The sequence below is a fragment of the Capsaspora owczarzaki genome (genome assembly GCF_000151315.2).
Source record: "Capsaspora owczarzaki ATCC 30864 unplaced genomic scaffold supercont2.6, whole genome shotgun sequence".
NCBI classification, from domain to species: Eukaryota; class Filasterea; order Ministeriida; family Capsasporidae; genus Capsaspora; species Capsaspora owczarzaki.
The window spans coordinates 637,656-664,067 of NW_011887297.1; the positions used below are offsets into that span (position 1 = coordinate 637,656).

At 55.8% G+C, this 26,412-nt stretch overlaps 9 protein-coding genes across 10 annotated transcripts; 5 read left to right on the forward strand and 4 right to left on the reverse strand.

Moving 5' to 3' along the window:
- Positions 1 to 182: 182 nt before the first annotated feature.
- CAOG_04172 (TNS1 protein) lies at positions 183 to 4,870 on the reverse strand. Its single transcript, XM_004347947.2, has 12 exons — positions 4,303 to 4,870; positions 3,962 to 3,999; positions 3,679 to 3,840; positions 3,520 to 3,574; positions 3,344 to 3,422; positions 3,194 to 3,261; positions 2,925 to 3,073; positions 2,700 to 2,822; positions 2,460 to 2,608; positions 2,186 to 2,368; positions 1,969 to 2,041; positions 183 to 1,855 (listed from the first exon to the last, which is right to left on the reverse strand). The coding sequence occupies exons 1-12, from the start codon at positions 4,772 to 4,774 to the stop codon at positions 281 to 283; spliced, it is 3,126 nt and encodes a 1,041-aa protein (XP_004347997.2). The 5' UTR covers positions 4,775 to 4,870; the 3' UTR covers positions 183 to 280.
- Positions 4,871 to 5,014: 144 nt separating this feature from the next.
- Positions 5,015 to 5,509, reverse strand: CAOG_04173 (ribonuclease activity regulator protein RraA; the record flags this gene model as incomplete). The annotated part of the gene is made up of 2 exons (XM_004347948.1): positions 5,015 to 5,332; positions 5,354 to 5,509. The coding sequence occupies 2 exons, from the start codon at positions 5,507 to 5,509 to the stop codon at positions 5,015 to 5,017; spliced, it is 474 nt and encodes a 157-aa protein (XP_004347998.1).
- Positions 5,510 to 6,002: 493 nt separating this feature from the next.
- On the forward strand, positions 6,003 to 7,765 carry CAOG_04174. 2 transcript variants are annotated; one of them, XM_011272069.1, is made up of 4 exons: positions 6,003 to 6,068; positions 6,310 to 6,374; positions 6,827 to 7,484; positions 7,602 to 7,765. In XM_011272069.1, exons 1-4 carry the CDS (start codon positions 6,060 to 6,062, stop codon positions 7,653 to 7,655), a joined length of 786 nt encoding a protein of 261 aa, XP_011270371.1. In that variant the 5' UTR covers positions 6,003 to 6,059; the 3' UTR covers positions 7,656 to 7,765. The 2 variants fall into 2 exon arrangements, with proteins under 2 accessions (XP_011270371.1, XP_004347999.2); XM_004347949.2 differs by having other exon boundaries at positions 6,827 to 7,478; positions 7,500 to 7,765.
- A 14-nt stretch (positions 7,766 to 7,779) lies between these two features.
- Positions 7,780 to 10,912, reverse strand: CAOG_08760 (hypothetical protein). Its single transcript, XM_011272088.1, has 4 exons — positions 10,583 to 10,912; positions 9,413 to 10,189; positions 8,923 to 9,278; positions 7,780 to 8,812 (listed from the first exon to the last, which is right to left on the reverse strand). The coding sequence occupies exons 1-4, from the start codon at positions 10,770 to 10,772 to the stop codon at positions 7,940 to 7,942; spliced, it is 2,196 nt and encodes a 731-aa protein (XP_011270390.1). The 5' UTR covers positions 10,773 to 10,912; the 3' UTR covers positions 7,780 to 7,939.
- On the reverse strand, positions 10,858 to 17,535 carry CAOG_08761 (hypothetical protein). Its single transcript, XM_011272089.1, has 2 exons — positions 17,105 to 17,535; positions 10,858 to 16,338 (listed from the first exon to the last, which is right to left on the reverse strand). The coding sequence occupies exons 1-2, from the start codon at positions 17,466 to 17,468 to the stop codon at positions 10,952 to 10,954; spliced, it is 5,751 nt and encodes a 1,916-aa protein (XP_011270391.1). The 5' UTR covers positions 17,469 to 17,535; the 3' UTR covers positions 10,858 to 10,951.
- Positions 17,536 to 17,675: 140 nt separating this feature from the next.
- On the forward strand, positions 17,676 to 23,007 carry CAOG_04177 (hypothetical protein). The gene is made up of 10 exons (XM_004347952.2): positions 17,676 to 17,836; positions 18,114 to 18,442; positions 18,628 to 18,886; positions 19,051 to 19,221; positions 19,316 to 19,451; positions 19,538 to 19,897; positions 20,034 to 20,099; positions 20,189 to 20,352; positions 20,468 to 22,587; positions 22,711 to 23,007. The coding sequence occupies exons 1-10, from the start codon at positions 17,763 to 17,765 to the stop codon at positions 22,947 to 22,949; spliced, it is 3,918 nt and encodes a 1,305-aa protein (XP_004348002.2). The 5' UTR covers positions 17,676 to 17,762; the 3' UTR covers positions 22,950 to 23,007.
- A 104-nt stretch (positions 23,008 to 23,111) lies between these two features.
- Positions 23,112 to 24,130, forward strand: CAOG_04178 (hypothetical protein). Its single transcript, XM_004347953.2, has 5 exons — positions 23,112 to 23,199; positions 23,348 to 23,576; positions 23,675 to 23,739; positions 23,824 to 23,923; positions 23,995 to 24,130. The coding sequence occupies exons 1-5, from the start codon at positions 23,135 to 23,137 to the stop codon at positions 24,079 to 24,081; spliced, it is 546 nt and encodes a 181-aa protein (XP_004348003.1). The 5' UTR covers positions 23,112 to 23,134; the 3' UTR covers positions 24,082 to 24,130.
- A 207-nt stretch (positions 24,131 to 24,337) lies between these two features.
- Positions 24,338 to 25,239, forward strand: CAOG_04179 (hypothetical protein). Its single transcript, XM_004347954.2, has one exon. The coding sequence runs from the start codon at positions 24,407 to 24,409 to the stop codon at positions 25,190 to 25,192; it is 786 nt and encodes a 261-aa protein (XP_004348004.1). The 5' UTR covers positions 24,338 to 24,406; the 3' UTR covers positions 25,193 to 25,239.
- Positions 25,240 to 25,733: 494 nt separating this feature from the next.
- CAOG_04180 (hypothetical protein) lies at positions 25,734 to 26,408 on the forward strand (the record flags this gene model as incomplete). The annotated part of the gene is made up of 1 exon (XM_004347955.1): positions 25,734 to 26,408. The coding sequence occupies one exon, from the start codon at positions 25,734 to 25,736 to the stop codon at positions 26,406 to 26,408; it is 675 nt and encodes a 224-aa protein (XP_004348005.1).
- Between the last annotated feature and the right edge of the window lie 4 nt (positions 26,409 to 26,412).

Consider the following 26,412-nt stretch of genomic DNA (forward strand, 5'->3'; position numbering starts at 1 on the left):
CCAAAAATCGAAAAATCGAAGATTCCAGTCTCTTCCACGCGCATCGCGGCCCTTCGATTCCTTATTGGGAGCTGTTGCGCAAAGACCAGCCTAGATGCTTCCTACTCGTTCTAGAAGCATCTTGAACCATACCCGAAGCGTCCGCAACAAGCTGGTGAGCATGGCAATGCGACACATTGAGGGAACAATCTAATCAACTCTTTTGTTTGGGGTTGTTTTTGGAAGATCACGAAAACCAAAACAGCAAAACACGAAAACAATCTTAAACACCAACCGAGGCTCAATCATCCGTCTCTCGAACATCTTCCGCAGCTAGTTTGGTCGCATTGGCGGCGCGATCCAGGTAGCGGGAAATTGTCGCAAAGGAATCGACCAGGGTGTTGAACTCGTCAGACATGCGCGAACCAGCCGGGCCTTTCTTGACGCTTTCAACAGACGCAAGCTGCTCGAGCAGCATGGTGACGCTGCTCAGTCGCTGCTGCGTGTCGTGCGCAGCAGCTATCGCCGCCGCTGCTGTGCTGCGAGGAGAGCCGCCGCCGCCGCCACCACCACCGACACCGCCACTGTCGCCAGGGACGTGTGCATAGCTTGTAGGCCGGGACGGTGTTGTGGCCTGCGAGGCGAGCGTCACGAGCTCCTCTACCAGCTGTTGATGTTCGAGCGCGTCCGATTGGCGTTTCTGCTCGCCTCCAGTCGCCCCATGCGAGCCGTGCAATTCACCAGACTCTCGCTCTTGTTGCTGTTGCCGCAGGATTGGCAGCGTGGTTTCCAGTCGATCGATGAGCGCGTCCAGCGCGACGTCATCAACAACGGCAGGAATTTCACTGATGCCATTTCCCGTCAGAACGTCGTAGGTCGGTTCCGTGGCCGCTTCGAAGGTTATTTTGCTGGCATGACCGGACTGCATCGAGGAGTTTGACAGCGCCGCAGTTGAAAATGGCCCAAGATTCTCCGAGAGTCCGCGGCGCAAGCTCGGCGGTGATCCAGCCGCTTGATGTTGCTGTTGTTGCTGTTGTTGTTGCTGCTGTTGTTGTTGCTGTGCCTGTTGCTGCTGGTGTTCTTGCTCCAGTCGCTGCGAATCGTGATAGGCATCCATGTCATGGAAGAGTTGCATCCCACCCACATGAGCGAGCGCGGACGCGGCGAGATCGGCCACCGAAATGAGCGACTCGTCGTTGCCAGGCGTTTCAGGCGCGGGGCTCACTGTTGCAGCAAATTCGCGCACACTGAGGCGACGCGAGCGCATGGCGTCATCCGCGCTGTCGCTCGAGGCGGCATGAGTGAGCGGTTTCCGTCGGCGGACCTGCGAGGAGGACGCGGCAGACGACGGCGCGCTTGCAATCATTGACGATCGCTGAGATTCCTCGGTTCTGTTGGTCCGGTAAGAGTTGACAATCGAATCAACCTCGAATGGGCTCTTGTGTAGCAAGGCCTCAACAACATGCACCGGTTTCGCTTTGCGAGGTCGGACCTCCCCGGCGGCGGTTTGGTTTATTGGGCTTTCTCTCGACGGGACAACAGACGGCGGCCCAGCCGCCGTTGTAGAGTCTCGACTGACGGGTAGTGCAGCCACTTGAGCTCCGCTGATTTCGGCTTCATACTGTAGCAGGTCCGAGACCAACGTTGTGGTTGATTGCCGCGCGTCAACGGCTTGCTGGTCGGCACCATGTTGATGCCCGTCGGCGCGAAACACAAAGTCGACGTAGCCAAAGTCAGGAAAGCGCTTGTCTCGGCTGGCATCGTCCAGGTCGCTCTTGTCGTAGCGCACGAAATGATTGTCGACGGTGGTAGAGTGAAACTGGCAGCGAAAGATGGTTTCCCGCACGCCAAGTGTGCTCACGTGCACGCACTTGATCTAGCGGCGGTTGATTTCGAACAAGAACGAGAAAAAACAAATAAAAGCAGAGCCAAAAAGTGAGACAACCACCCAACGACACGAACAACGAGACGCCCGAATTCAACTCTCACCAAAATATCGCCCCGCAGTATGATGGGTTCATCAAACTCAAAGAACATGAAGGCTTGGTCCGCATGGAATACACTACGATCAACAAAAAGGGTAGTAAAAGCAAGAAAAAAAAAGCAAGAAAAAAAAAAACAACAAAAAAACAAAGCAAGGAAAAAAAGGCCAATAATCAGCACAACCGGACAACAGCTGCAAACATCCAATCTCCCATCCCCATACCGCAGGCTTTCTGCAGGAGTTTCGTAGATGAGCTTGAAGCGCTGATAGATGCGAAGTACCGGCCGACAATTGCCTCGGCCATCGAAATTCGGGATTCCGCGAACAATGACGCGCTCGAGCGGGCATGAGCGCTCCTCGAGTTGTGTTTCTCCTGTCACGATTTGGGAAAAGAGATGGACAAACCTGTTGCGCGCGAATCAATCCATGGGGGTTCCAATCAATCAACAGACGAAAAGAACGACCAACCATATCCTCGTGACTATTCAACACTCACCGTCGCTGGGAGGGCTGTGTGATGCCTCCGTCCTTTTCATTCACGAATCGCTTCATTGCAAACAACTCCATGGCGTCTTCGGCACTTTCGAAAAGCCGGCAGTAGTTCATGTAGGCTGCAATGACTGTGCCAGTACGCCCTTTCCCACCCTTGAAGTGCAACATCGCAGAGATCAGTACCAGCGGTGACTAGGCGATCAGCAAACAGCACCACAATCATCCACAAAACAGCAACACCCACCTTGCAATGCACGACCACAACATGACCGGGTGCGGATTTCAACCATGAATGCATCGATTTGCAAATGGCAAAGAGCAAATCGAGCGGAGGTGCGTGGTGATCTGGCCATCCAAAGTCCAGAACCTATGTGGTTGCAATAAGAGACGAAGTGAGCGCTTCATCGAGTCGGAACATTCGGCGTGGAAACTGCAAAAGTGCAACAGGCAACAACTGTTCGAGCCAAACCTGATTGTCGAGCTTGGAAATGTCGTAGCCTCTCTCGGACAGATTAAAAACCAGAAATCGTCCTGGATGCTTTTCCGTGAGAAGCTTGGCGACGTCGTTCATGTGGTTGCGGTAGGTTGATTCCAAACCAGTCGCAGGAAACGACATTGCTGAAAATTTGCATCCCGTCCCCAAGAGGTGAGTTGCAAAGAAGGATGCTGCACAAACGCGAGCACCCTGTTCGCATCAAAAACAAACAAACAAACAAACAAACAAAAAGACAATCATACCGATAATGTTCCGCGTAATGTAGGTCAGATCCAGATCAAAATCTTCCGTCACAAACCGATTACGATTCCTATGCAGCCATAGACAAGTAAGAAAACGCAAGCAGAAGAGCAACAACACATCTCCCCAGAGAGACACAGAAATGGACGTGCTTTGAGACTGCGGAGCGAATGGACGAAATCAGGGTCGAAGGCCGTTTCCGAAACGAGTCACGAGCAACGAACGATTTTCCTGAAAGCCAAGAGTCACAGCGTTCGTTGGCGATGAGAATCAGGTCATAGTCATGCAAGAGAAGGGGTCTTCTTTTGAATTGTTTTGCTGAGCTCACCTGTGTCGGCGGTGGAGCCGTTACTAGGTTCGGGCTCGTCGAGCACAGAACGAACCTGGCGTGCCCAGAGACCAGCAGTGAGCATACGCCAGCCAAAAAGCAACACCGCGCCCCACAAATAAACACAACCATTAGCCTGAGCAGAGCATGGTATGGTACCTCGTTCGAGTTTTCGGGGGACATGAAGGACAGCGTCGACGACCGGCCAAAGATCGAGAAAGGGCGACTGCCCGAGCGTATCTGTGTCGATGGGAGCACCGGTCCTGTCCCATTAGGTGCAACTCCTCCTCCTCGACAGACCGCATCCGAGCCGGTGAGGACCTAAAGAATGGCAAAGGTTGTTGATCGTTTTAGATTGGACAGCACTTTTCCACCACTCCACAACCACGCAAAGAAAAACAGAAAAATGCTGTTGCATGGAGGCAGAACGGCGGCTGCATACCTTGACTTCACACTTAGTATGACAGACATAGTCGCAATCTGTCGCACAAAGGGGGAAGAATGATTCAAATTTGGCAGGTTAGCATTGAGTTTCGTGAAAGCATCGTCGAGTGGCACAACCAAACACCTGGACACGGAAATCACAATGGGGTTTCCGAGTGTCGCGAGGGATTCCGTTCATAGCCAAGCACACTTGGGGTTTGGAGGGGTGTGTGTGTGTATGCGTAGGGACGTGAATCCCATCAAAAAGCGGCAAGGAAATCTCCCGCCTTTCTTTACCGCGCCAAGCCAAGCCAAAGCAAACACTTAACAAGTCAAAGCAATGAACAACTCAAAACATACCCTTGCAGAACATGGCCGAGCGCCACAGCACGCCGTTGCACATTGAGCACGTCCGCGGTGTTTTGAACAGCTGTGGGACAAAGGTGTGCAGATTCTGCTGCTGTGGCTGGGAGGGGCCCGCCACAGTGGAAGTCGGACGCACAGCTGCTAACGCACGCGGCTGTGGAGCAGTATTCATGGCTGCGATGGCGTGGGCAGGGGACGGGCCTCTGCTCGGCCTGCTGGTTGGTGGAGACGGCGCTGGGCTGGTGGTGGTGCTCTTGACCGACTTGTTGCTGAGTGGAGCAGCTGGAGGAGGAGCAGCCGCCCGCGCTGGCTCCATCATCGCCTCTAGAGCGTCATACAAGGCCTCGCCGTGACGTGGCTGCAGCGTGTCGTAAATGCCATGCTCTACGGCCGTGGCGGCGGTCGCGGCGGTGGTCGCTGCTGCTGCGGTCGGGATTTCCTCGTAGATGAGGCCCGCGTCCGCCATCCCAACCGAACGAAATTCGACGCGAGAGAGACGAGAGAGACAAAGAGAATGAGAGACTTGTTTGACTAGTGCTCACGAAAAACAGCCGAGTGAAGCAGAAAGAATGGAAGACTGGGCCTTTTGTTGATGTGCATGAATGGGAAATTTGGATTTTGAAATTGGAAAATGTTCAGACGACCACAAGATTTTGACTCTTCGAAAACAAGTAACACACACACAACAACAAAAGTTCGCAGCCCATCACAAGGCACTGGTCGAGAGCAGAATGCCATCGCCATCCGCCGTCACCCACGTCGCATCGGGAAGAAACTCCCGACCGCCAATGGTGACCGGGACCTGGCAATCGCCGCGATTGGCGCGGTTTGACTTGCGAGGATTGGTGCCGAGCGCCAGGACGCCGACGTCCATGGCGTTGAGCACGTTTGCATCGCGAATGCAACCGTAGACAATAATGCCAGCCCAGTTGTTGGTGATGCACAGCTGGCCAAGCTGGTCGCCGACGAGCGCGCAGTTGAAGGAGCCGCCGCCATCCACGACCAGGACTCGGCCGTTGCCCGGCTGCTCAAGGGTTGCGCGCACTTTCGAGTTGTCCTCGAGACACCGAACGGTTGCCGCAAAGCCGCGAATGGCCCGCTTCTGGCCAAACCACCGCCACTGGATGGTAGGATCGACCAGCTGGACTTTGTCGGAGAACTGATCGCAAGCGTCCGCGGTGCTCAGCTCGTTGCCGCTCATGCTGAATTTGTAACGTGGGTCGGGAGTGTTTTGTGTGTGTAGGTGTATGGTGCAGGCGGGTTTGGGGATGCGTTCAGGTGTTTGTGTCGTTTGCCCCACAATCAACGCTGCAACACCGACAAAATCACAATCCAAACGCAACAAAAGCAGACTGAGGTGTGTCTGGGCATGGAATTGGCATTGCAAGCCATGCGGTTGTTGATGCGTTGGTGGGTGGCAGCAGCAACGTCCACACGCAGCAAATTGGAAGACGAAAGTGCTGAATCGATCGTTTTTCAATGATTTTCCATTCACACTCATCCCAACCAAAACAAGTAGAAGGGGGAAAAACAAAAAGAGACCCTGCAAATGAAAAATGGAAGCTTTCTAATGATAAAGCTTCAGGAGGCCCCTGCTGGGAGCGTTGGCAAAAGCAATGTTCAGCCAAAAGCTCAGCCAAAATCCAAAACCAACTGAAAAAAAAAAAAAAAAAAATCAAAACCGAAAAAAAAAAGTTCAACCCATTTCCGTCCCGCTTCAGTGATCGCTCTCTCTTTATTTTTGTTCCGGAATGGTGAAGGTCCGTCTCTCAACAGAATCCGATACAGATTCATACGCAACATCGGATTGGGGCGTGGATGGGGCTGCTGCACGGCCGGATGGCGCCAGGACGGCCGTGCAAAGTGGAGGGACGAGGGATGGCGAAAGGGCTTTTGGGCTGTTTTGTGCGACCAAGGCGCTCACCGATTTTTGTTTCCCCCTTGCCGTCCTGCCCGTTCCTGCTCCCTTTGCCGCCTTGTCCTTGACTTGGCATTGAACAGCTCAACATCTCCTACCCGGCCACCGGCTCGCAGAAGTCCATCACCATTGAGGACGAGAAGAAGCTGTAAGTTTTTTTTTTTCGTTGGTTTTTTTTTTCGATTATTTTGTTGGCGTCGGCGTCCATTCGAAGGGGAGGGGCCTCCGCTTCCTGTTCGGCATAATGATTGAGAAGACGTTCATTCAGTCGGGCAGTGTTAAGGGCAGTTGGAGGGGCAGGGGAACACGGGAATGGGGCGATTCCGTTCTCTGGATGGAGCTGGCAATGCGAGATCTCTAGAGTCCTGCTGCGTGGCTTGGCTCGCTTCCATCGCCTTGTCCGTGCCAGCACGTAGCGTATTTCAGCAATATTCGATCGCCCGTCGACAGCGCAGGCGCCACTCGTGCGAGGCGCAGGGGGGGGGAATTTCTTTGGGGTTTGATTTCTTTGTAGTCCATCGTGGCATGCTTTTTTTTTTGTTGTTTGTTTCTCATTTTTTCTTCTTCTTCTCTTCGCTCTTTGCCTCCGCCTTTCAACAGCCGCCCCTTCTACGACAAGCGCATCTCGCAGGAGGTCGAGGGTGACTTCCTCGGTGACGAGTTCAAGGGCTATGTCTTCCGCATCTCTGGCGGCAACGACAAGCAGGGTTTCGCCATGGTCCAGGGTGTCCTCACCAACGGCCGTGTCCGCCTGCTCCTCAAGGAAGGCCACAAGACTTACCGCCCTCGCCGCGCTGGTGAGCGCAAGCGCAAGTCCGTCCGCGGCTGCATTGTCGACCAGAACCTGTCGACCCTCAACCTTGTCATTGTCAAGAAGGGCGAGCAGGAGCTTGCTGGCATCACCGATGTCACCCAGCCCCGCCGTCTTGGCCCCAAGCGTGCCTCGCGCATCCGCAAGCTTTTCAACCTGTCCAAGGACGACGACGTCCGCAAGTACGTCATCCGCCGCAAGATTGAGAAGGAGGGCAAGAAGCCAACCACCAAGGCTCCCCGCATCCAGCGCCTCGTGACCTCGGTTACCCTCCAGCGCAAGCGCCACCGCGCTGCTCTCCAGACTGCCCGTGCCACCAAGGCCGCGCAACAGAAGCAGGAGTACACCACCCTCATTGCCCAGCGCCAGAAGGCTGCCCGCGACGCCCTCATCAACAAGCGCCGTGGCATCAAGGCCCCCGTCGCCGCTGCCCCCGTTAAGGCCGCTGCTGCCCCCGTTAAGGCCGCTGCTGCCCCCGCTAAGGCTGCCGCTGCTCCTGCTAAGGCTGCCGCTGCCCCCGCTAAGGCTGCTGCCCCCGCTAAGGCCGCCGCTGCCCCCGCCAAGGCTGCCCCCGCTAAGGCTGCCGCTGCCCCCGCTCCCAAGGGCAAGGGCAAGTAAATGTCCGTCTGATCCTGTGTCCTGACTGATGGGCGTTTAGTTGTTTTACCCGTTTCGTCGCCCATGTCCGTGCGAGAAAGCAACAAAACAATTAAAAAATTCAAATTTCACTTGTTTTCTTCTTGGCCCACATTGTGTCGATGGTTTATTCGTTTGGTTGAAGGTGGTGGTGGGGGAGGCGGTGAGATGTGCAACAAAAACCACAGTGCGCAAGGCCCGTATGTGGCCTGACCCTGACCAGTACTGCAGCTTGCGAAACAACAAGCAAACAAACAACCCACCATTCATGCCGTCCCAGACCACATGCCCTTTCGAGAGTGCCAAAAGTGGTAAAACCGAGGCTGGCGCAAGCGTTCCACCTCGAGGTTGGCAGACAGCACCCGATCAAGCAGCTCCCAGTCCTCACCGCCCCATCTGTCGCCAAATTCGCGAGTGTTCATGCCTCCGATGCGGTCAAAGTCCCGCTTGACGATTGACAGCAATCCGTATCCAGCATGCTCCCAAAATCCGTTCGGGTGTGCAGGGGTGAAACCGCATCCGAGTCGCACCACGAGCGGCGCATAGACCTGCTTCGAGGCGATTGTGTGCTTGCGAATGTCGTCAAGCAACGTCGCGGGAATGTCGAGGTGCAGATCACACGTAAAGACAATGTCGTTGGCATTCTGGACGGTGTCGACACCCGCCTGAATGCCCGTTGTGCGCTCAAAGTTGCCCGTTTTGCGGACAAACGTGTAGTGCGGGATGCGACTGCGCCGCAGCATTGCCTCGTAGTCGCCATCGGTCGAGTCAAAGTCAACAAGCACAAGATTCACGTGCTCGTCGCGAGTCTCGATCCACAGCGCTTCGAGATTCTCAATCAGGTGCGCCACCCACGCGACTTGGTTTTTCACAGGAATGACCAGATGAATGGTTGCGGTGGCATTCCACACCATCCCACTGGGGTAGCACAGCTCCTCGGCAGCCGACGGCCGGTACACGTATTGAGACAGTCGCTGCACCTTGTCCGGGGAGTGCAACGGTGCCACGTCGATTTCCAAAAGTGTCCGCAGCGCACCGCGAGCGCGGTCCCGCTTGTTGACAATGTTGACCACTCGCTTTAACACGAGCGTATCGTTTGGACGCCGTGCGTTGAGCAAATCGAGGTACTCGACCACAATCTACGGAGAGTTCGAGACAGAGAGAGAGAGCGAGAGAGAGAGCACACACACATGAGTGCATGGCCTCGGCCATTCCAATCAGACAACAGAAAAAAAAACCACCGTCTTACTGCCTTGGCTTGATCGGTCGGAATAAGTGGGTTGGCGCTTTCCGGCTGTTGGTTGAAAAGTAACCCGGTCGAATCGTCAGGAAACACTTCCGAAACTTCCACCATCGACACTCCTTCGTAGCGATTGAGTTTCCGATTGGCGAGATAGCTCGGATGATACTCGCACGTCTCGAGGACATGAAGGGTCACTTGAGGTGGCACACGTGGAATGCGCCAGAACTCTGTTCGAGGGTCCATCGCGGGAGACGGGGAAATTTCCGTGCCAGCTTCCACTTCAAAGTAGTGGCGGTGCGAAGGCGGCGCTGCTGCTGCACCATGATCGTGGCCATCGGTGGCACTGTGAAGCTCATCCAGCTCTGGAATTCAAAAGCAGCACAATGGCAAGTACCACAACGTAGCCGAGGAGGGCAATTGGTCAATTGTTTCCGTTCGTCTGTTCGTCCCACACACACACACACACACACACACTTTCAGAGACGAGCGAGCGTACCATTCTCGTAGCCCATCAGAAATTCCTTCTCGATGACTGCAAATTCGGTCTCACTGGGAGGTTGCCAAGCCACCGAGACATGCGCCCCTCCACCGCTTTGCTTGTGGAAAAGCTCCATAAAGTACGCGCGGTTGGCATCCAAGTGCACAGGCTGCGATATTTGAGAAGAATACCGGCTGTAATCGCCAGGATGGGTCCAGACTTCGTTTTCTGGATCCTCTGGTCGTCCGACAAAGCACAGCAGGCGCTCGTGCTCGGCAAGGTTGTCCGTGCTTAGCCAGAACTCGGAGGTGTCGTCAGACGCGACCGCAAACCTGTACATTCCCGTGACCTTGGGCACAATAAAGCCAAACACGCGCTGGAAGTATTCATCGTCTGCAAAGTCCGCCGTAAGTGAAGCAACACGTCTCTTGACGGTCGGGAATCTGGGAAAGAGGGCGTGGTGTTTGCTTCTAGCCACTTTGCCACCACAAAGTCCTTGGAAAATGTGACTGTTGACAAAACCCCTCGCCAAGGTTGTCTTGTCCATTGGCAACGATGATGCCGTGTCGTTGAAGGTTTGATCTACGACTTCATTGAGCTGAATGTGGTGCACCTTTTTCGGACGAGCATGCGCGCGGCCAATCTCCTCAACTTCGGATGTGTTGCTGCTCAAAGGCACGGACTGCTGTTGGCTCATTGTTGAAAGCGCCCGGGATTTTGCCAAGTGTGCGAAATTTGGAGCTTGAGGGTCACTGAGAAGCGCAGTCGCGACCGACTCGTTCGCAGAATACGGCGCTGCACGAGGGTGCGAAAACACATCAGCAATCAACCCAACAGCAAAAAGAAATGCGTGAGATGGACTTTGACTGGATTCGAGTTGACAGCGTGTAAAGTGGCGAGAGAGGCAGCCGTGAAGCGAGCGAGATGGACAAAAAGAAAAACCCGGACACAAAACAGTAGGAAGTTTTGTTTCGGCAGACGCTTCACTTTGATCGCCTCTTCCCACCACAAAGCTCACCCCACTTGTTGCCTCCCACACGCCTTGGATGCATCACGAAGCCAAGAACGGCACCGGTGAGTCGACATCCCCCCATCATCAAACCTATGCAGAACAAACAACGGGTTTTCGGAGGAGCGTTGATCTTGGGATGTTTTTTCACTGCACCAACACCTGAAACACGTCTGTACCTGCGCATGCAAGAAGATAGACCCCTAGAGCGAGCGCAACAAGGCCAACAAGAGCTCGAGTAATCACACGATGATTCATTTGCAAGCCTCGGTAGATTCCAGCGACGAGTGCCAAAGCACAAATCCAAAACAACGGGCGTTTGTGAAACCAGCGTGGCGAATTGTGAACACGGGTGACAGCACTGCTCATTCAATTCACGAGAATCAACGCATAGACAAGCGCCGGGCTAACTTCAAAAGGATGTAAGAAATGAAAGAAAAAGAAAGACTGATTGAAGCACGAAAAGAAAAAAAAAGGAAGAAAACAAAATCATGAAAACTCGAGCTTTTTTTTGTACAGGGAAAGAGAACGCCTTTTGTTGGTACCCCTCAAACATCCAAACTGCGCCCAGCTCCTTCCTCGGCAACCAGAGTCAAGCGTCGCACGGGCGGCGCGGAAAGGCCGTTCTGAGACGGAGGCCGGGCTTCTGATGCGGGAAATCCTGGGGAGGTCGGGGAGGTTGGCGACACGGACTCGTCGCCACGAGGCGAAAGCGGGGCTTCTCGCACAGGGGAGAGCAGCGGAAAACTGCTGGTTGCGGGCGGAACGTAGCTGGTTGGTGGAGGGCTGTGGGGTGGGGATTGCGACTTTTTGCGCTGGCCGACAAGGTTGTGTCGAGGAGAGACTGGAGGAGTCGGAGCGTCGGGAAGAGAGGGGTCTGACGGCTTCAGCAAGTTCTGGCTGTTGAGGTCTCCGCTCGTGTTGGCCGTGGAGATTTTGAAAACCGACACGAGCTTTTTGCCTTTCGACGCCAGACGATGCGACAACTTGCTTTGCTGCTGGTGTTGCAGAAGCAGCTCCTCCTGCTCTCGCATTAGGCGCCTTCGTTCCTTATCCTGCTGAATGCGCTCGTACTTGGCATCGAGCTCTCGGAGCGTGGCGGCCAGGTTGCGCAAGTCTTGATCTCGAATGCCGTCGTCGACGTCGCTGTCGCTATCACTGGCTGCGGCCTGGGCAGGAGCAGGAGCGGAAGCAGCAGCAACAGGAGCAGGAGCGGAAGCAGCAGCAACAGGAGCAGAAGCGGCAGCAGCAGCAACTGGAGATGTGGGCGTCACTGTGACGGCTACAATGGGTGTAGATGTGCTCTGGAGTGACGAACCAGAGGCCGCGTTGGCGCCGACCACGTTGCTGGCCGAGATGGAGACCACAGGCTCATGACTGGAGGGCTCGGCGGTTGAAGAAGGAGGACTGTCGAGCTGTATGGCGTTCGTTGCTTCCAGGGACTTTTTGCGGTGTTGCTCGGCCTCGTACCGCTGGGCAGCCAGTGCAATGGTGGGCACCTTGCCTTCCTTTCGCACAAACTTGCCACGAATGGCAGAGTAGATGCCTTGAACAGACCGACGGCGCTGCTTTTCGCGTTCGCGTGCAATTCCTTCGGCAAGCGCAGCCCGCGCGTCTAGTTCCGCAATCATCTCGGCAAGAGAAATGAGCTGGTCGTCGCCCAGTTGATCAATCATGATCCCCTGGGCACTGCGGTCGACTTGAGCCATGGCAGTCGTGATGGCAGTCAGTTCGGGATCCATCTCGTCCGGCTGAGCCACGCGCGAGCCGCCGCGGGCTCCGGTCGCGGGAGCAACATGATAGTTGACAACAGAGCCCTTGCTGCCGGACTTTTTCAACTTTGCGGGTTCCTTGGGCGGATCGACTTGATGAGCAACGACCGAGCCCTTGCTGTTGGACTTTTTCAACAGACGCCCCACCAAGCTCGGCTTTTGGGTTTCATTCTGCTCGGCTTCTTCGAGATCGCGGAGATCCTTTTCACGACGCGCAAAGGCCGCTGCCTCCGGGCCCAACCGAGAATCAAGGCGATTCGTAGAGTTTGCCATCACATGCTCGTACAGGTGCTGGCGGTAGGAACGGTACAGGTCCTGGTTGCTGGCAGTCAGGGCCTCGTCCTCGGGATGCATATCAGTGAGCATTTCCTCAAACGTCATGTTGCACGTGCTCGAGCGTCGGGGCGCCCTTGCAGTGGTGACCGGCTTGGAGGAGACCAAGTTGGTCGGGACGTCGTCGTCGCGTTCAGAGCTTGCAACCGAGTCGACAGACGACGCAGTGCGCAGCGGAGCGTCGCCGTCGGTGACAACAGGAGCGCTCTCTGTGGTAACCTTGTCGGCGGCAACTTTCTCTGCTGCCGCTTGTTGCGACTGGCTGATGGGAGTGGCGGTTCCCGAAGAGCGTACCGAGCTTGCAGACATGGGGGTGACCGAACCGGAAGTGTCGGGTCGTGTGCTTGGGGCGGTAGTATCACCTGCAACAGCTGCAGGAGCTGCAAGCGCACTCGTACTCTTGTTGGCGACTTCGGATTCCCGTGCAGCAGCTTCGTCGCCGCCCGCAGCCTCCGACTCGCTCGTTCGTCGCAGCGTCTTCTTGAGACGAGTCACGATGTTTTGCTTGGACACGCCAGACACATCTCCTTCCGCCGGTGTTGCACTTCCAGAGGCGTGGGCCGAGCCGGAAGCCGAGTCGTTTTCACGCAGAGCACGCTTTCGCGCTTTGGCCTCCGCTCGCTCTTGCCGTTGCCGCATCGCCAGTTCGCGCTCAAACTGCTTACGCTGCTCCTGCCGCCTGCGGTCCAGGGCCTTCTTGTCCACGGGCGTGGCGACGCCCATCGGAGTAGCGACACGCTTGCCTTGAATCGGCGGGTAGAGCAGTGCATGTTGCCTGGCTTCGAGCTCGGCGACACGCAGCTCTTCCAACATGCTGGCAATATTGCGCAAGTCATTGTCTCGATATTGGGAAACGTCTGATTCCGACAAAATTCGCCGCAGGGCAGCGTTAATCTCCTGGACTGTCGAGGGTTCATCTGCAGCAGCAGCAGCAGCAGCAGCAGCAGCAGCAGCAGCAGCAGCAGCAGCAGTGGCAGCGGCGGCGGCTTCTGTCGGGGGAGTAGTTTCCGCCAAAAGCGTCACATCGGCACCAGAAGTAGAAGACGATGAGGGCAAAGTGGACGTGCTGGGATCCCGCGAGGATGACGAGGGTGCCGCCGCGGCCGACGATTGCGCAGCCATGGCAATGTTCTCAGTGCTAACCTGTTCGTCGACGGATGGAGGCAATGCTACCGCGTGGGCATCGTGAGCCGACAGCCGACGACGAAGGGTCTGGATGGCATTGGAAAACGCATTGTCGACGCGGAATCGGAACGCGGATGGCAGGCCAAGGCTGACCGAGTTGGCGATGGCTTCGTCGCGGGCTGCCTGGATGCGCTCGCGCAAGACAGCTTCGCGCTCGAGCTCTGCCAGCATTTCGGCCACCGTGAACAGTCGGCGACGCCGACGCGAGTTGTGCGAGACCTCCGTATCGCTGAATGACCGCAGGTGGCTGCTGACACTGGGGTGGTCGTCATCGTCGTTATCGTAATCGCTCTCATCGTCACCATCGCTGCTCAAGCTGTCATAGTGGTTGTCCAAAACCCGCGCAGGCCGAGCCTGAGGACCCGGTCGTCGCGCAACCGTTTCCGATTCGTCGTCCACGTCGTACGAGCCCCGAGCAATGGCCATCCCTAGCCGCGTGCTCGCAGCCACCGGATCAGATGGCAGATGTGCAATGGCAGGGGTGGGGTGTTGCAGGCCTTCAGACTCCTCAAGCGGAGGTTGCAACGAAGTGCTTGAGCCGCTGTAGGGGTTGGCCAGCGGTGAGACGAGGTTCCAAGTCGTAGCAGGAGCGGCAGGGACCAGATGCAATGCCGGTGAGGATGAAGGCTGCTGGGGCGGTTGTGACTGAGCAGGGATTACGGTGTCGGGTGCAGACGGGTCTGCTGGGGTCGGGGTGGACGGAGTGGAGACGGGTGCCGCTTGTGGCGACGATCCCAGCACTACCACGGGCGTCGTCGTTGTCGTCGTCGTCGTTGCAGGCTGTGCAGCAGCAGCGGCAGCAGCACTAGCCGCGAGTGCAGGGGTGGTGAGCGGAATTGCAGTGACAGACGAGGACAGTGCTGGACGAGCCGCGCTCGAGGACGCAGCTGCAGAAGACGACGACACCGCTGATGGAGCGTCCTGAGGTTGCGCCTTCATGGAGGATTTGGGAACCTTTGCCGCCTGGTCGGGTTTGCTCTTCTGCTTACGCGAGCCAGAAGTCATGGCGCGCGCCAAATGTTGGGCCTTGCTGGCAAGCCGGGAGGCAGCGGACGCCCGACGGGGTTTTTGCTGCTGCTGCAGCTGGGCCTGCCTGGATTTCATCATGTACTCTGGCGGATCCTCGTTCAGCATGTCTGTCCAGTGCATTCGCTTTCGTTGGGTGCCAACAGTGTCATCGTCCGAGTCGTCCGAGGAGCTGACATCGCGGACGTCACGAATCCGTGCGTGTGGGCGCGCCGACACCGAGACTGGCGCCGTGGTTGCTGCGACAGACGCGATGGCAGATACGGCCGCAGTTAGCCGGGTGGCCGAGTTGGACTTGGACAGCGAGCCGCTGGTCGAGCCCACGCCACGGTTTGAGTTGGATCGTGAAAGCGAGCCGTGCGTGCCGACAGCAGTTGCCTGCTCGTCGTCACTGGTCAAACCGAGGCTGAGGCGGCGGAATTCGACATTCCCGCCCCCTGAGGATCGAGAAAAGCTGCTTTGGCGCTGATGATGATGATGAAGTTTGCCGAGCGACGACGAGGAAAGGGAGGAAAGGCGATGTTGCGAGCCGCGCGGAGAACCTGACGGCGACGGTTCCTTGGAGCCGTCCCGGTGTTGCGCCACGTGAGTCGTGGACAAGGGGCGAGGGATGATGGGCTTGCCGGTTGGGCCAAAGGCTTGGGCGGCCGTTTTTGGCTCCGAATCCGGCAGGAGCACATTCAGCACTTGCTGCTGACGCAAAATGGCACGCGAATCAAGCTCGTCCAGAATTTCCGTCAACATGCGAATATTCGAGTCTCGGACGGCTCTCAGAGATTCTCGCTGGGAAAGGTACGCACTGTCGCCAAACATGGCGTCGTGCACGCTGCGGCGGCTCCCGGCTTGCGACCGAGGACCACCCAAGTTCATTGCAGACGACGCGTACTCGCGCGTCCCGTCGCCGTGGTTTCGGCCCTGTGAGAAGATGGGAAGCGAGGACAAGGAGGCTGTTCGATGGTGGCTTCGCCGACGCGCAGGCAATCCGTCGCCCACAATCGCTGGCGACCGTGCTGCCGCTGTCGACGCCGTCATCGTGCTTGCCAGTACGGTCGGCCCGCTCACACTCGACTTCCTGGAGCGAGTCACCACTTTGGTTGGCGAAGGGGCGGTCGTCAAGGCCGGCGTCGCTTCTTCACCGGCGTCTGGCGTGTCTGCCGCTGACGCTGCCGACTCTACCGCAACAGGTGCGTGCTGTTGGTCTGTGGGTTGCGGAAGGGTGGAGGAGGAGGCTGACAGAGCCGCGGGTGTTGTTGAGGTGTCTCGAGTTGTTTGGTCGTTGCGGTTTGAGTTTGCTGACGCTGCTGCTTGGACTTGGACGTCCTCGCCACCACCAGCTTTGTCGTCGTCGTCGCCGTCATCATCATCATCGTCGTCGTCGTCGATTTCTTCGTCTGTTGTCGAGCCCTTGGTTTCAGCGCCGCCCGCGTGGATGGCGGACGCCGAGGACGAGACAAATCCGTCCACAGTGCGAATGACTTGGTGCAGCGCCGAGACCAGGTTGGCAGTGGACTGCTGTGCCGCAGCGTACCGCGCGACCGCAATGGACTCTGTCGATGAGCTTGTGCTCGAGTCGTCCGTGATGCCCTCGCCTTCGGTCTCCATCGTCCTCGCTGCGTGATCTGTTCCCAAAACGCGAGTGTGAAGTGGAAATATCGAGTCAAAAGCGTCAACAAGGAAGCAAACAAACAAACAAACAAGCCAAAATAGCGGGTGTCAAGAAAACAAGAGAAGTGAGTCATACGCTTTTTGCGGGGGAAAACTGGAGCAATGACAAACAGCATCATCGTCAATCGTTTGGCAACAGAGTTCCTCAAAGATCAACAGAAACAACGAAAGCAAAAGGAAAATTGAATTTTTCGGAGTTTGGAAGGTTTTTTTTTTTTTTTTTTTTTTTTTTTTGCATGAGGAAATGAAACATTTGCATCAAAAAACCAAGATTCAAAAACCCAAACCAACAATCAAACGATGGTTGGATTCGTGTTTGACTCTGTGCTGTGGTCATCGATGCAATGGAATATTGACCCGTTGTCTGTGCTCTCTCTGTCTCTGTCTGTCTCTGTCTGTCTCTGTCTCCGTGCTCACCCACAACCCCGCAACAGGGTCGTTTGAAAAAAACCCCAGACAACAGCGAGCGGAAAACCCCCCCCCCTTCTTTGGCAAGTCTTCCCTCGCCTCTTCCATTGCACTACCACTTCATGTCGCACGCATTACAAAAGCGGGGCGAGATGAAAGGTGGGATGGAGCTCAGACAGAAGAAAGGCCGCACGCTTCTTGTTGCTATCAAGAAAAAAAAAAAACCCAACAAAAAAAAAAATAAAAAAAATAAAATAAAAAAAATAAAAGAAAAATAAACAAAAGAAGAGCGGGGTTGATTGCGCTGCTCACCTTGGGCAGGCTTTGATGGTGCTGCTGCAGCTGCTGTGTAGCTGGTGACGGCAGAGGAATCGGCAGTCGACAGGCCGGTGGCAGCGGCGGTGGTTGCGGCGGTGGTGGCTGCGGCGAACTGCTGGTACTGCTGCTGCAGCTGCTGGGCGAGCATCGACTCGACTTCAGCGCGGATGGTTGCCTCCCTTGCAGCCACCGCCTGCGCAATCATGGCCTGCACCTGGTCCATCGAGAACATGGTCGCGGGAGGCTGCGCGGCCGCTGGTGTCGCAGACGGAGTCGCAGCGGGAGCAGGCAGAGCTGTTGCTTCCGTCGACATTGACAGTGCTCCTGCCGCCTCTCCAGAGGTCGCTTCCTCACTCATTCTTGTGCTTTGTGAAAATAGGGCAACGAAAGCAAACAAAAGGAAAAAAGGAATAAATTGAGGACTGAGAATCATGAGATGGACAAATCATCCAAAAGAACCTGAATGAATTCGAAATTGGAGTTTGAACCAAGCAGAGCAATCCTTCCGTGATGCTGTTCCGCACACCAAAAGGCATGTCCAAAGCTCATTCTTTTTCTCGTTTGTGATTTCGTAGTGTGATACTCAGTTTTTTGTTTCTTCTTTCAAGCTCTAGACTTCGGGGTGTTGGATCAGAAATTTGGGTCTCCAGCCATGGCGTTGTTTGCTCAAGTGCAGCTCGCAGTGTCGCTCTTCTCGCTGACCAACCACGACGCCACACAGCGCGGGTGAGTCAACCACATCACCCCCCCCCTTTTGCGCGTGTGCTGCGAATCTGGCCCCCCATCGCGTTCCGGGTCGCACGGGTGGCAGCCCGAAATTTCACTGCAAAACGCCAACACAAGGACTCGCCTCGCCACCCCTTCCACTGTTGCCAACGCCGTTCATTGTCCATTGGGGTCCCCGTCTGATTGCACTGCATGTGAACGAGCAAGAATCACGATACGATACGGGCGACAAAGTGCATCCTGACCATGTTCTTGCTTGGTTGTTTGGTTGCTACAGACTTTATCACATCCGTTGCTCGGTGGAGAGCCCGAGCTCGCTCGACGTCCAACTGGTCGAGCAAGCCGCAGATGGTGCAAATCATCATCCACCAGGCTCATCGCAGCACCAGAGCCACAGCCAGAGCCACAGCCACAGTGCAGACGGGGGAGCACCAGCTGGTTTGCAGGAGGATTCGCAACCCGGCTTGGTCGCTACGTCCTCGGCGGCGGCAGACTCGAACGTCTTCCTCGTCCCGTCCTCCTCGTCGATGCACCAGCCGCAGTACAAAGAGGGCGATTGGATTCTCGCCAAGCCGGAGGATCTTGCCCTCCTCGGCCAGCGAAGAGGTAAGCGGCCCCAGGGGTTTGGAACGGGTCTCAGTTCGTGCGCCAATCATGTTCGCATACACCATCCCAAAAAGGCTGCTACACAAAATCCGCATGCTGGCGGGTGGTTGGAGATGGACGTTTTACGTTTCATCCCTCCATCTGGACTCACCGCAACGTTTTCACCGGATTTTGTTATTTTGCAGAAAACAAACTCTTGAACGCGGGTGAAACGTCCTTCTTCCGGCCGTTTGCATCAACGACGACTTCATCGTACATTTCCAGAACGCTGGTCATCACCCAGTCACACGAGCATCGCCTTCTGAACGACGCCGCAGTGTTTTTGCTGAACATCCCGTTCACGGCAGCCCACGCCAAGGAAGATCTCGAGCATGCTATCGCGCGTGTTCATTTTGATCTGCACTATGGTCCCGAGCCCGACTGCGCGCAACCGAACAACATTGAGTGAGTCTGATGGCTCAACTGCGTCGAGAGACAGAACGCCGGTTTTTTTTTTGTTTTTTTTTTGTGTGTGTTTTCTTGGTTTTGGTTTCATGTTTGTTCTGACTCGTGCCATTTCCACCGCCCGTTTGTTGCCGTCCGCTTCTCGTTGCTCTTAACTTACACAGGGCTATTGCCGATGCGGTGGCATCCATGGGGCTGATTTGCCGTCGGACGTATCGGTTGCGACGCGTCGCCTTCCCAGGTCTGAATGAAAGCATAATGGTCAACTTTGATCGGCGGCATTGCATGAGTACCGTCGTCTCGATTCATAGCACTCTCGTTGGCTTCCAGTATAGGTCCGTATCTAGTGTTGCGCAGTTGTGGAGTGCTGTTTCAAGACTCTCAAGATGATTGCATGGTTTTTTTTTCGCTTTGTTTTCGACTGCACAGGCCTGTCATGCAATCTTCCAGCAGTTCGACCAACAAATCGCTGTTCCGGCTCTTCCGAAAGCGAGTCGAGACGCCCAACCGCAGCAAATTGACTCTCGCCAGTGTGTTTGGGCTGGGGCACGACTCGAGTGCAGGCGTAAGCGTGAATCTGTTGTCACACCATCTCGCTTGATGGCCTCGGAGCCAAGACTAACACATAACTGGACCATTGCCACATTGTAGGAACAGCCCCTGTCGGAGCAGCAAATGTCTGAAACCCTGCAAGACGATGCGCGCGGCGTGTTTGCCCAGCTTGCATTTGTGCTGGTTGCCTGCCACTGCTCGTTGCGAGAGCATTTCAAGCAGTTTGTCGCAATTCGGCCGCCCGGCGAGCGCGATGCACTCACCAACGCGCCGCTGGCTGATTTGCAGTTTGAGGATCCGGCGGTGGCTTTTGCCAACCGTTTGTCCATGCTCGTTTCTGACGAGGCCAGCTCGATTTTGCCAACAATCGAGACGGCAGGACCGCGGCCCGCCTATGTTTCTCCAGCCGACGAGCTCGTCTTGACACAACTGCAGCAGGCGTTCAAATCCAAAATTTCGGTGCGTACCGCGTTTGGGGCTTTTTTTGTTGTCCGTCCGTCCGTCCTTGTGTTGTCGAGTTGGTGGCGCGGGCGGGAGGGTTTCAACAGTCATCTCACCGAAGCCGGGGGGGGGGGTTTATCTTTTTTGCAAGCAGAGTGCGCTACAGCCAGACATGGCCGCGATTGCCATCATCGAGTCGCTTCAGCCAATCGTCGAACAGGTGCGTTTTCGACACCCAAAACAGCTCGTTCGTCCAGTGTGTCGGCGATTTACTCACCTCGAAGTGTGTCATCCACGTCCCGAATCTAGGTCACACCCTTGTGGGGACGGCTTCTGCAGTGCTTTGCGCTCGACGAGTTTGTGAGCAAGCGGCTCTTTGTCCAAGGGGAGCTCCAGGCGCGCGGCCAGCTCCGCGCTCGTGTCTTTGTGCAAACGTTTAGTCGCGAGGATTGCGAAAAGTACATCGATTTGAGGTAGGGTGCTGCGCCAAATGATCCGTTTTTGTTTCCAATTCGGAATCTATCGCACTCACGCTCAACCGGTGATCTGGTGTGTTTGCTGTTTCTGAAAACAAACAACCCTCTCCAGCTACAAGGATATGGCCACGCTTTCCAATTTGATCGAAACCTCAGAGTTTGTGCGCGAAGTCACCCGTTCCAACTACGAGCTCCTCAATCCGTTGGGCATCGTCAAGCGCCCGCCCATCATTTTCGAAGACCAATTCCTGCAGGGCATTCACCCAGTTGCCGAATCGCAGCCCATTGCGGTCCGCTTTGAGCGACACATGAGCAAGGTGTCGGAAGAAAGCGAGGAAATTCCGGACGAGGCCGAACTCGAAGAGGATGAGCTGAGCAGCACCAACGAAAGCGTGGAGCGTGCTTTCGTGATGAGGCATGGGCATTCGTCCTCAAGTGTGAGCACGATTCCCGTCACGCCCGACTCCTCGTCGTTATCATCCGGCTCGCCTGGGACGTCCTCGTCACGTTTAGCTCCCGTGGAACTGACGTTACCCGACCGCCCAGTGTCTCCTTTGGCCCCGGAGCGCAGCCCACGCCGCATGGATCGCAAGAACTCGACGCGAAAGTCCCTGCAACGCTTCAAGTCGCAGTTTAGCATCCAAGTCACCCCGACGGACGCGACCGCGACGTTGTTCTTTCCCGCTTCTCCTGCTGTGCCGACTGTGCAAATCGACGCACCGCCTACGTTTGTCCAGCCGGCCGACGAAGCAGCTGCATTGGCAAACACCGAAACACCAACGGTTCTCCGGTCAGATGCCGTCGGTGGGGTTGTCCACGAAGAGGCTGACGCCCAACCAACGTCGCAACAACCGCAATCGCAAACGCCTCGCATTGAGGTTTCGGAGGATGCTTCGCCAACCGAGCGTCGCTTGACCCGAAGCGCTTCCGAGCAAGTCTCACTCTACTCCCTAGCCTCCCACCCCTCCTCTCCAACCGACGCCATGTCTGGAAGTGGTAACGAATCGGCCTCCTCCAACGAGGGACTGACTGGGACGAGCTCGATGCGAAAGCGCGATAAGCTGCGAGCGATGGCTTCCAAAATGTTCTCGTCGAATCGATCTCGAAGCACCGATTCCGATGCCAAGGACGAGCCTGGCGACCTGCCTCCGAAAGCGTCGTCGTCTTCGTCAACTTTATCAGTGCGTGCGAATGGTGGCGGCGCCCGCCGGAACAGCATGGGAAATGTTCCTACAGGGGCGCTCTCGGTGGCCAATACCGCTGCGTCGAGTCCACACAAGTCGGCATCGCGCTCGTTGTCCGCCTCGTCCAACTCGCTTGTTTCGCTGGCGCAGTCGCGCAAGAAGGCTGCTCGAACACGCTCTGGGAGCATTTCCCACAGCTTGACCAATAGCCGCACTCAAAGTGGCAGGAACTCGCGGAATGGTAGTCAGACCAACCTCGTTTCCATGCTTGACGAACATGCGCGCGAGCAGGATGAAACTCTTGCGCGCGATCGTCAAACCCAAAGAACAACCGCCGCCTGCCAGGCGCTCAAGACACAGCTGCCCATCCAGGGCTTCTTCCACAGCGAACTGCAGCTCTCTGACTCTGTTTCTCACCCGTTTATTGTCCCGCCGGTGACCAACCAGCGGCATTTGGTCGTGTTTGTGCATGGGTTGGAAGGCAGCGACGTGGACTTGTTCGCCTTCCGCAACGCGTTGCTGCTGACCATTCCGACGTTTGACTGCTTCCTCTCCGTTTCCAACAAGAATGACACGTACTCGAGCTTTGAAGTGATGACTGACAATCTTGTGAAGGAATTGGAGCAGTATCTGGCTCACGTCAAGGTGCAGCCGGCCTTCATCAGCTTTGTCGGCCACTCTTTGGGCAACATTGTCATTCGCAACGCTCTGACGCGTCCCGAGCTGCTGTGTCGTCGCGACAAGCTGCACACCTATGTCAGTCTGAGCGCCCCACACCTGGGGACTGTCCTCGGCGATAGCTCTGCGGTGCAGACGGGCATGCGGGCCATGCGCGCCTTCCACCGCAATCAGGGCTCGTCGCTGGCCGAGCTGGCGCTTGCCGATAGCAGCAATCCTCGCCAATCCCTCCTGTACCGCCTGAGCATGCAGGCAGGCTTGGCCATGTTCTCGAACGTGCTGCTGGTCGCGTCGATGCAGGATCGGTATGTTCCATACCACTCTGCGCGCATTGAAATGAATCCGAAGGCGCTCAAGGATCGCAAGCTTGGTAAGTGTGTGTTGTGTGTTGTGAATGAGCAGATTTCCAACTGTATCCCCCCAATGTCATTCTGACCATCGCTCTTTTTTGGCTGTGTACACATTTTTTTTTGCTCCCCGCGCTTGTCGTCAGGTCCTGTGTACATGGAAATGCTGGGCCATCTTCTCGAGCCTCTCAAGCAACGTCGGGACGTCTCGTTTGTTCGGTTCAACATCATGAACGAGTTTCCCAGCAAGAACATGGATTCCATGCTTGGTCGAGCGGCGCATATCAGCATCCTCGATTCCGAGGTTGTTCTTCGCCATCTTTTGGCCGTCATTGTGCCCTATCTTCAGTCGGAGCCTGCTCGGCGGACCGGCGTTCCGTCCTGAGCGCCTTTTTGTTGTTGTCGCGACTTGAGTTTTGTGAGCGTCGTGTGTGTGTGTGTGTTATTTTCTTTTGGTTTATTGAATATTTTACTTTCAATTCTTGCCATACAGTACTTGTTGTTGCTTATATGCTATGTTAATGTTCCATTGGGATCAGTCTTGGTATTCTCAGAAGCAACAACACATCAATGGCAGATCCACGCAAGCGAGTCCGCTTGGACGAGGGCGGGAGTGCGGCCGGACCGGTCTTTTCGTAAATGCAGATTGTGTTGGATTGTGTTTTTTACCATGCGTGCGCCATGCTTTGCTCTCTCGGAGGGATGGATGAGCGCGAGTGAGTGAGAGCAAAGCCAAGCGTATTCTGACCGCTCTCTGCCTGCGCTTCCTCGCTCGTATCACAGACTGCAGCCGCCTCAACGACCAGAGTCACGGAGCGACGATGCTGCTGGCACCACAGCCGCAGCCGGCGCAGGGGCAGCGGGTGCATCGGCCTCGCAGGACGCAGGCGGGCAGCCCAATGCCTTTGGACACTCGCTCGAGGGTCTGGCGCGAGAGGCCCGCGTCGAGCAGATCTCGGAGATTGAGGCACTCGTTGAGCTCATGCGCGATCTGGGCAACTTTACACCAGCGGTAAGGCTGCGAGGGAGTCGGGGGTGGGAGATTTCTGGACCATTTTAGCAATCAATGCACCAGCAGTGATTGTTTTGCTCACTTGTTCCCTGTGGCAGATCCCAGATGTGGTCGTGCAATACTATCTTGCTCGTGGCGGGTTTAATACATCGGATCCGAAGCTGTACGTGGCAACGGCGGGGCGGTTCTTCTTGCGAAAGTGAAACTTTCATCACTGATTTGTGCTCTCTTTCGTTTCCCTTTGTAGCCTTCGGATTGTCGCACTTGCGGCCCAAAAGTTTGTTACAGACGTGGCCAACGACGCCGCCAATCACTCTCAAATCCGGACAGAGCGACGAGGCAACCGGGTATGTTGTCACAAACATATTGTTTTTTTGTTGTCGTGTCGATTCTTCTGCTGACTTTGAAAAACATCAAGGAGCGTCGCAACATAGCAAGTGAAGATGTGGCTGCAGCGTTGCGCCGATACGGTGTGGATGTTCGCAAGCCACCAAACATTGCATGATTTCGTAGATTTTGTTCTGGCAAGCGGGTTGATCCCAATACAAGTGGTTGTTTGTTTTGGTTGATCCACTTTGACATTCGGTCTACACAGCGAGATTTGACACCATAGCAACTGTCAGACTGTCTACATCTTTGGTCGAACATTTTCAGCAGCTTTTTGAACAGATTCAACAAATTCACAATCATCATCATCATCATCATCATCACATTTACTCAGATGTCGTCCCAACCAACATCGACGCCCAGTCCCCCTTTTTCCACTTTGTACCCCAGTTCCCAATCCAATCCGAACTTGCCAGCTCAGAGCTCAAAACACAATCTATACAATGCGCATTACTGCCGCTCCGTCGCGTCGATCGGCAGCAGCATCATCGTCTTGCACTGTTTCTTCAATGCCCATCCACACACTCGCTACACTGGCTGCACTGGCTGCTCTGATGGTGACCAGCTTGGTGATTGCCCCAGTTCAAGCAGCAGACGACCCGCTCGGGAACCTGTTCGCCACGCTCATGAACGCGGGAGGCACGCCGGGCGTCGGCGATGGCTCGTGCAAGCACCAGTGCCCCAGTGGCGCAGCGCCGTTGCCAAAGCAGGGCCACAAGCCGACCTCGAATGGCTGCGGGCCAGCGAGTTTGCCAATCCGCGCCGAGGACATGAAGTTCCCGTTCACGCCGTGCTGCGACGAGCACGACTACTGCTACCACACGTGCAACTCTGTGCGCGACACGTGCGACTCGGATTTCGGAAAGTGCCTGAGCCAGGTCTGTGACCGCGTCGACAACGACCAGGACCGAACCGCCTGCGACGCCTCCAAGGACTTTTTCCTGTTTAGCACCTCGGGCTTTGGCTGCAGCTCCTTCTTGGCATCGCAGCAGGACGCGTGTACCTGCCCCGGAGGCGAGCGTGGCATTGGCGATCAGTCGGCCTCGTCCGGTCGGCGCGCGCGCGGATCGAGCCGGTCGTCTGGCCTGGGTTCCGGTTCCGGCAGCAGCAAGGCGTCGCGCGCAGACACCCTCGAGCGCCAGGCCAGCCAAGAGACCGATCCGACCAAGAAGAACAGGCTCTTGCGACAGGCGCGAGCATTGCGGAAGGAGATTGATGGCGAGTTGTAACAACATGAACACGAAAAGCACAAGCAATGTGAGATTTTCCACGCTGGTTTTTCCAACGTTCAGATTGTATGGTTGAGTCGAGCAGAGGTGGGTGAAGAACCGAGTTCATATCACAGTTGCAGAGGCAACATTAGGATCCGAGTAGCTGCTCGGCCAACTTCAAGTTCGTGAGAAATAGCAGCAGCGGAGGGCTTGGTTTCAAAATCAGATCAGAGATGAAACGACGGCACTGCTTCCAACCCCAAGCTGTGTAACGTTGGTTCCACCCGAACGAACGGTAGAGGCCAATTGGCTCTTGCAAGAGATGATCGTAATGGAGGTGGGTGGTGAACTTTGAGTGGAGTGGAGTGGAACAATCTCGTCCAAACCCATCCCCAACTCCTCCCTTCTCAGACCATCGAGCAATTCCGTCCCAAACTTTTCAGTTCATTCTTTTTTTTTTAATTGTTCTTGTTCTTGTGACGAGTCACGGACTTTTGTGTCAGCCAGGGTTTGCACTCGGTTCATTCACTCAGGTTCATTCACTTCACTCATTCGGTGGATGCGGCAACAGGGCGGCTGTCTTCCCATTCGCATCGACCCGAGCACTGGCAAGTTACGCGTGCTGCTGATTCAGTCCCTGTCGCACCCGCGCGAGTGGATTGTGCCCAAGGGTCAGATTGACTTTGGCGAGACGAGCGCACAGGCCGCACAGCGCGAGACGCACGAGGAGAGCGGCTGGCGAGGCGAGCTCGGTCCCTGTCTGGGCAACTTCTACGACGCCAAGAAGCAGGCAAGCATCGATCTGTTTGTCCTGTTCGTCCGCGGCGACCAAGACGCCGTGTTTGAGGAGCGAGACGAGCGTGACCAGCGCTGGGTTTCCCTAAAGAAGGCCATTGGCAAGGACCCCGCCAAGACCAAGACCAAGACCGAGTCCAAGACAGAGTCCAAGACAGAGTCTCAATCATCCGAGTCTCCGGACGAAGCAGACACGTCCGCGGAGAACAACAAGAAGGACAAGAAGAAGAAGAAACAGAAGGAACCGCTCGTCCAGCGACCGTTCGTGACTGCAGGCCTGAAAGCACTCCGCGCACTCGTCAACGAAGACGCATTGATCTGGCCATCCTGGTCTGCTACACCTGCTGCTGCTGCTGCTGCTACCAACAAAAACAAGACGAAGGCGACTGCATCTTTGTCTAAGGATCCTGTTGCCTCAACTTCCTCCTCCTCCAACTGAGTCA

Excerpts from the sequence above, each read along its gene's own strand:
- CAOG_04172 (XM_004347947.2), bottom strand. The coding sequence starts at position 4,774 with ATGGCGGACGCGGGCCTCATCTACGAGGAAATCCCGACCGCAGCAGCA. Across the intron at positions 3,262-3,343 it reads ATTCGCTCCGCAGTCTCAAA|GAATCGTAATCGGTTTGTGA; the intron begins GCACGTCCATTT and ends ATGGCTGCATAG. Across the intron at positions 2,369-2,459 it reads ACACAGCCCTCCCAGCGACG|GTTTGTCCATCTCTTTTCCC; the intron begins GTGAGTGTTGAA and ends CGCGCGCAACAG.
- CAOG_04174 (XM_004347949.2), top strand. Across the intron at positions 6,375-6,826 it reads ATTGAGGACGAGAAGAAGCT|CCGCCCCTTCTACGACAAGC; the intron begins GTAAGTTTTTTT and ends GCCTTTCAACAG.
- CAOG_08760 (XM_011272088.1), bottom strand. The coding sequence starts at position 10,772 with ATGAGCAGTGCTGTCACCCGTGTTCACAATTCGCCACGCTGGTTTCAC. Across the intron at positions 10,190-10,582 it reads CTATCTTCTTGCATGCGCAG|CGCCGTATTCTGCGAACGAG; the intron begins GTACAGACGTGT and ends ACCCTCGTGCAG. Across the intron at positions 8,813-8,922 it reads CGACCGATCAAGCCAAGGCA|ATTGTGGTCGAGTACCTCGA; the intron begins GTAAGACGGTGG and ends AACTCTCCGTAG.
- CAOG_08761 (XM_011272089.1), bottom strand. The coding sequence starts at position 17,468 with ATGAGTGAGGAAGCGACCTCTGGAGAGGCGGCAGGAGCACTGTCAATG. Across the intron at positions 16,339-17,104 it reads ACCATCAAAGCCTGCCCAAG|ATCACGCAGCGAGGACGATG; the intron begins GTGAGCAGCGCA and ends TTTTGGGAACAG.
- CAOG_04177 (XM_004347952.2), top strand. The coding sequence starts at position 17,763 with ATGGCGTTGTTTGCTCAAGTGCAGCTCGCAGTGTCGCTCTTCTCGCTG. Across the intron at positions 18,443-18,627 it reads CCTCCTCGGCCAGCGAAGAG|AAAACAAACTCTTGAACGCG; the intron begins GTAAGCGGCCCC and ends GTTATTTTGCAG. Across the intron at positions 22,588-22,710 it reads GCTCAAGGATCGCAAGCTTG|GTCCTGTGTACATGGAAATG; the intron begins GTAAGTGTGTGT and ends GCTTGTCGTCAG.
- CAOG_04178 (XM_004347953.2), top strand. The coding sequence starts at position 23,135 with ATGGCAGATCCACGCAAGCGAGTCCGCTTGGACGAGGGCGGGAGTGCG. Across the intron at positions 23,200-23,347 it reads GCGGCCGGACCGGTCTTTTC|ACTGCAGCCGCCTCAACGAC; the intron begins GTAAATGCAGAT and ends CTCGTATCACAG. Across the intron at positions 23,577-23,674 it reads TGGGCAACTTTACACCAGCG|ATCCCAGATGTGGTCGTGCA; the intron begins GTAAGGCTGCGA and ends TCCCTGTGGCAG.
- CAOG_04179 (XM_004347954.2), top strand. The coding sequence starts at position 24,407 with ATGCGCATTACTGCCGCTCCGTCGCGTCGATCGGCAGCAGCATCATCG.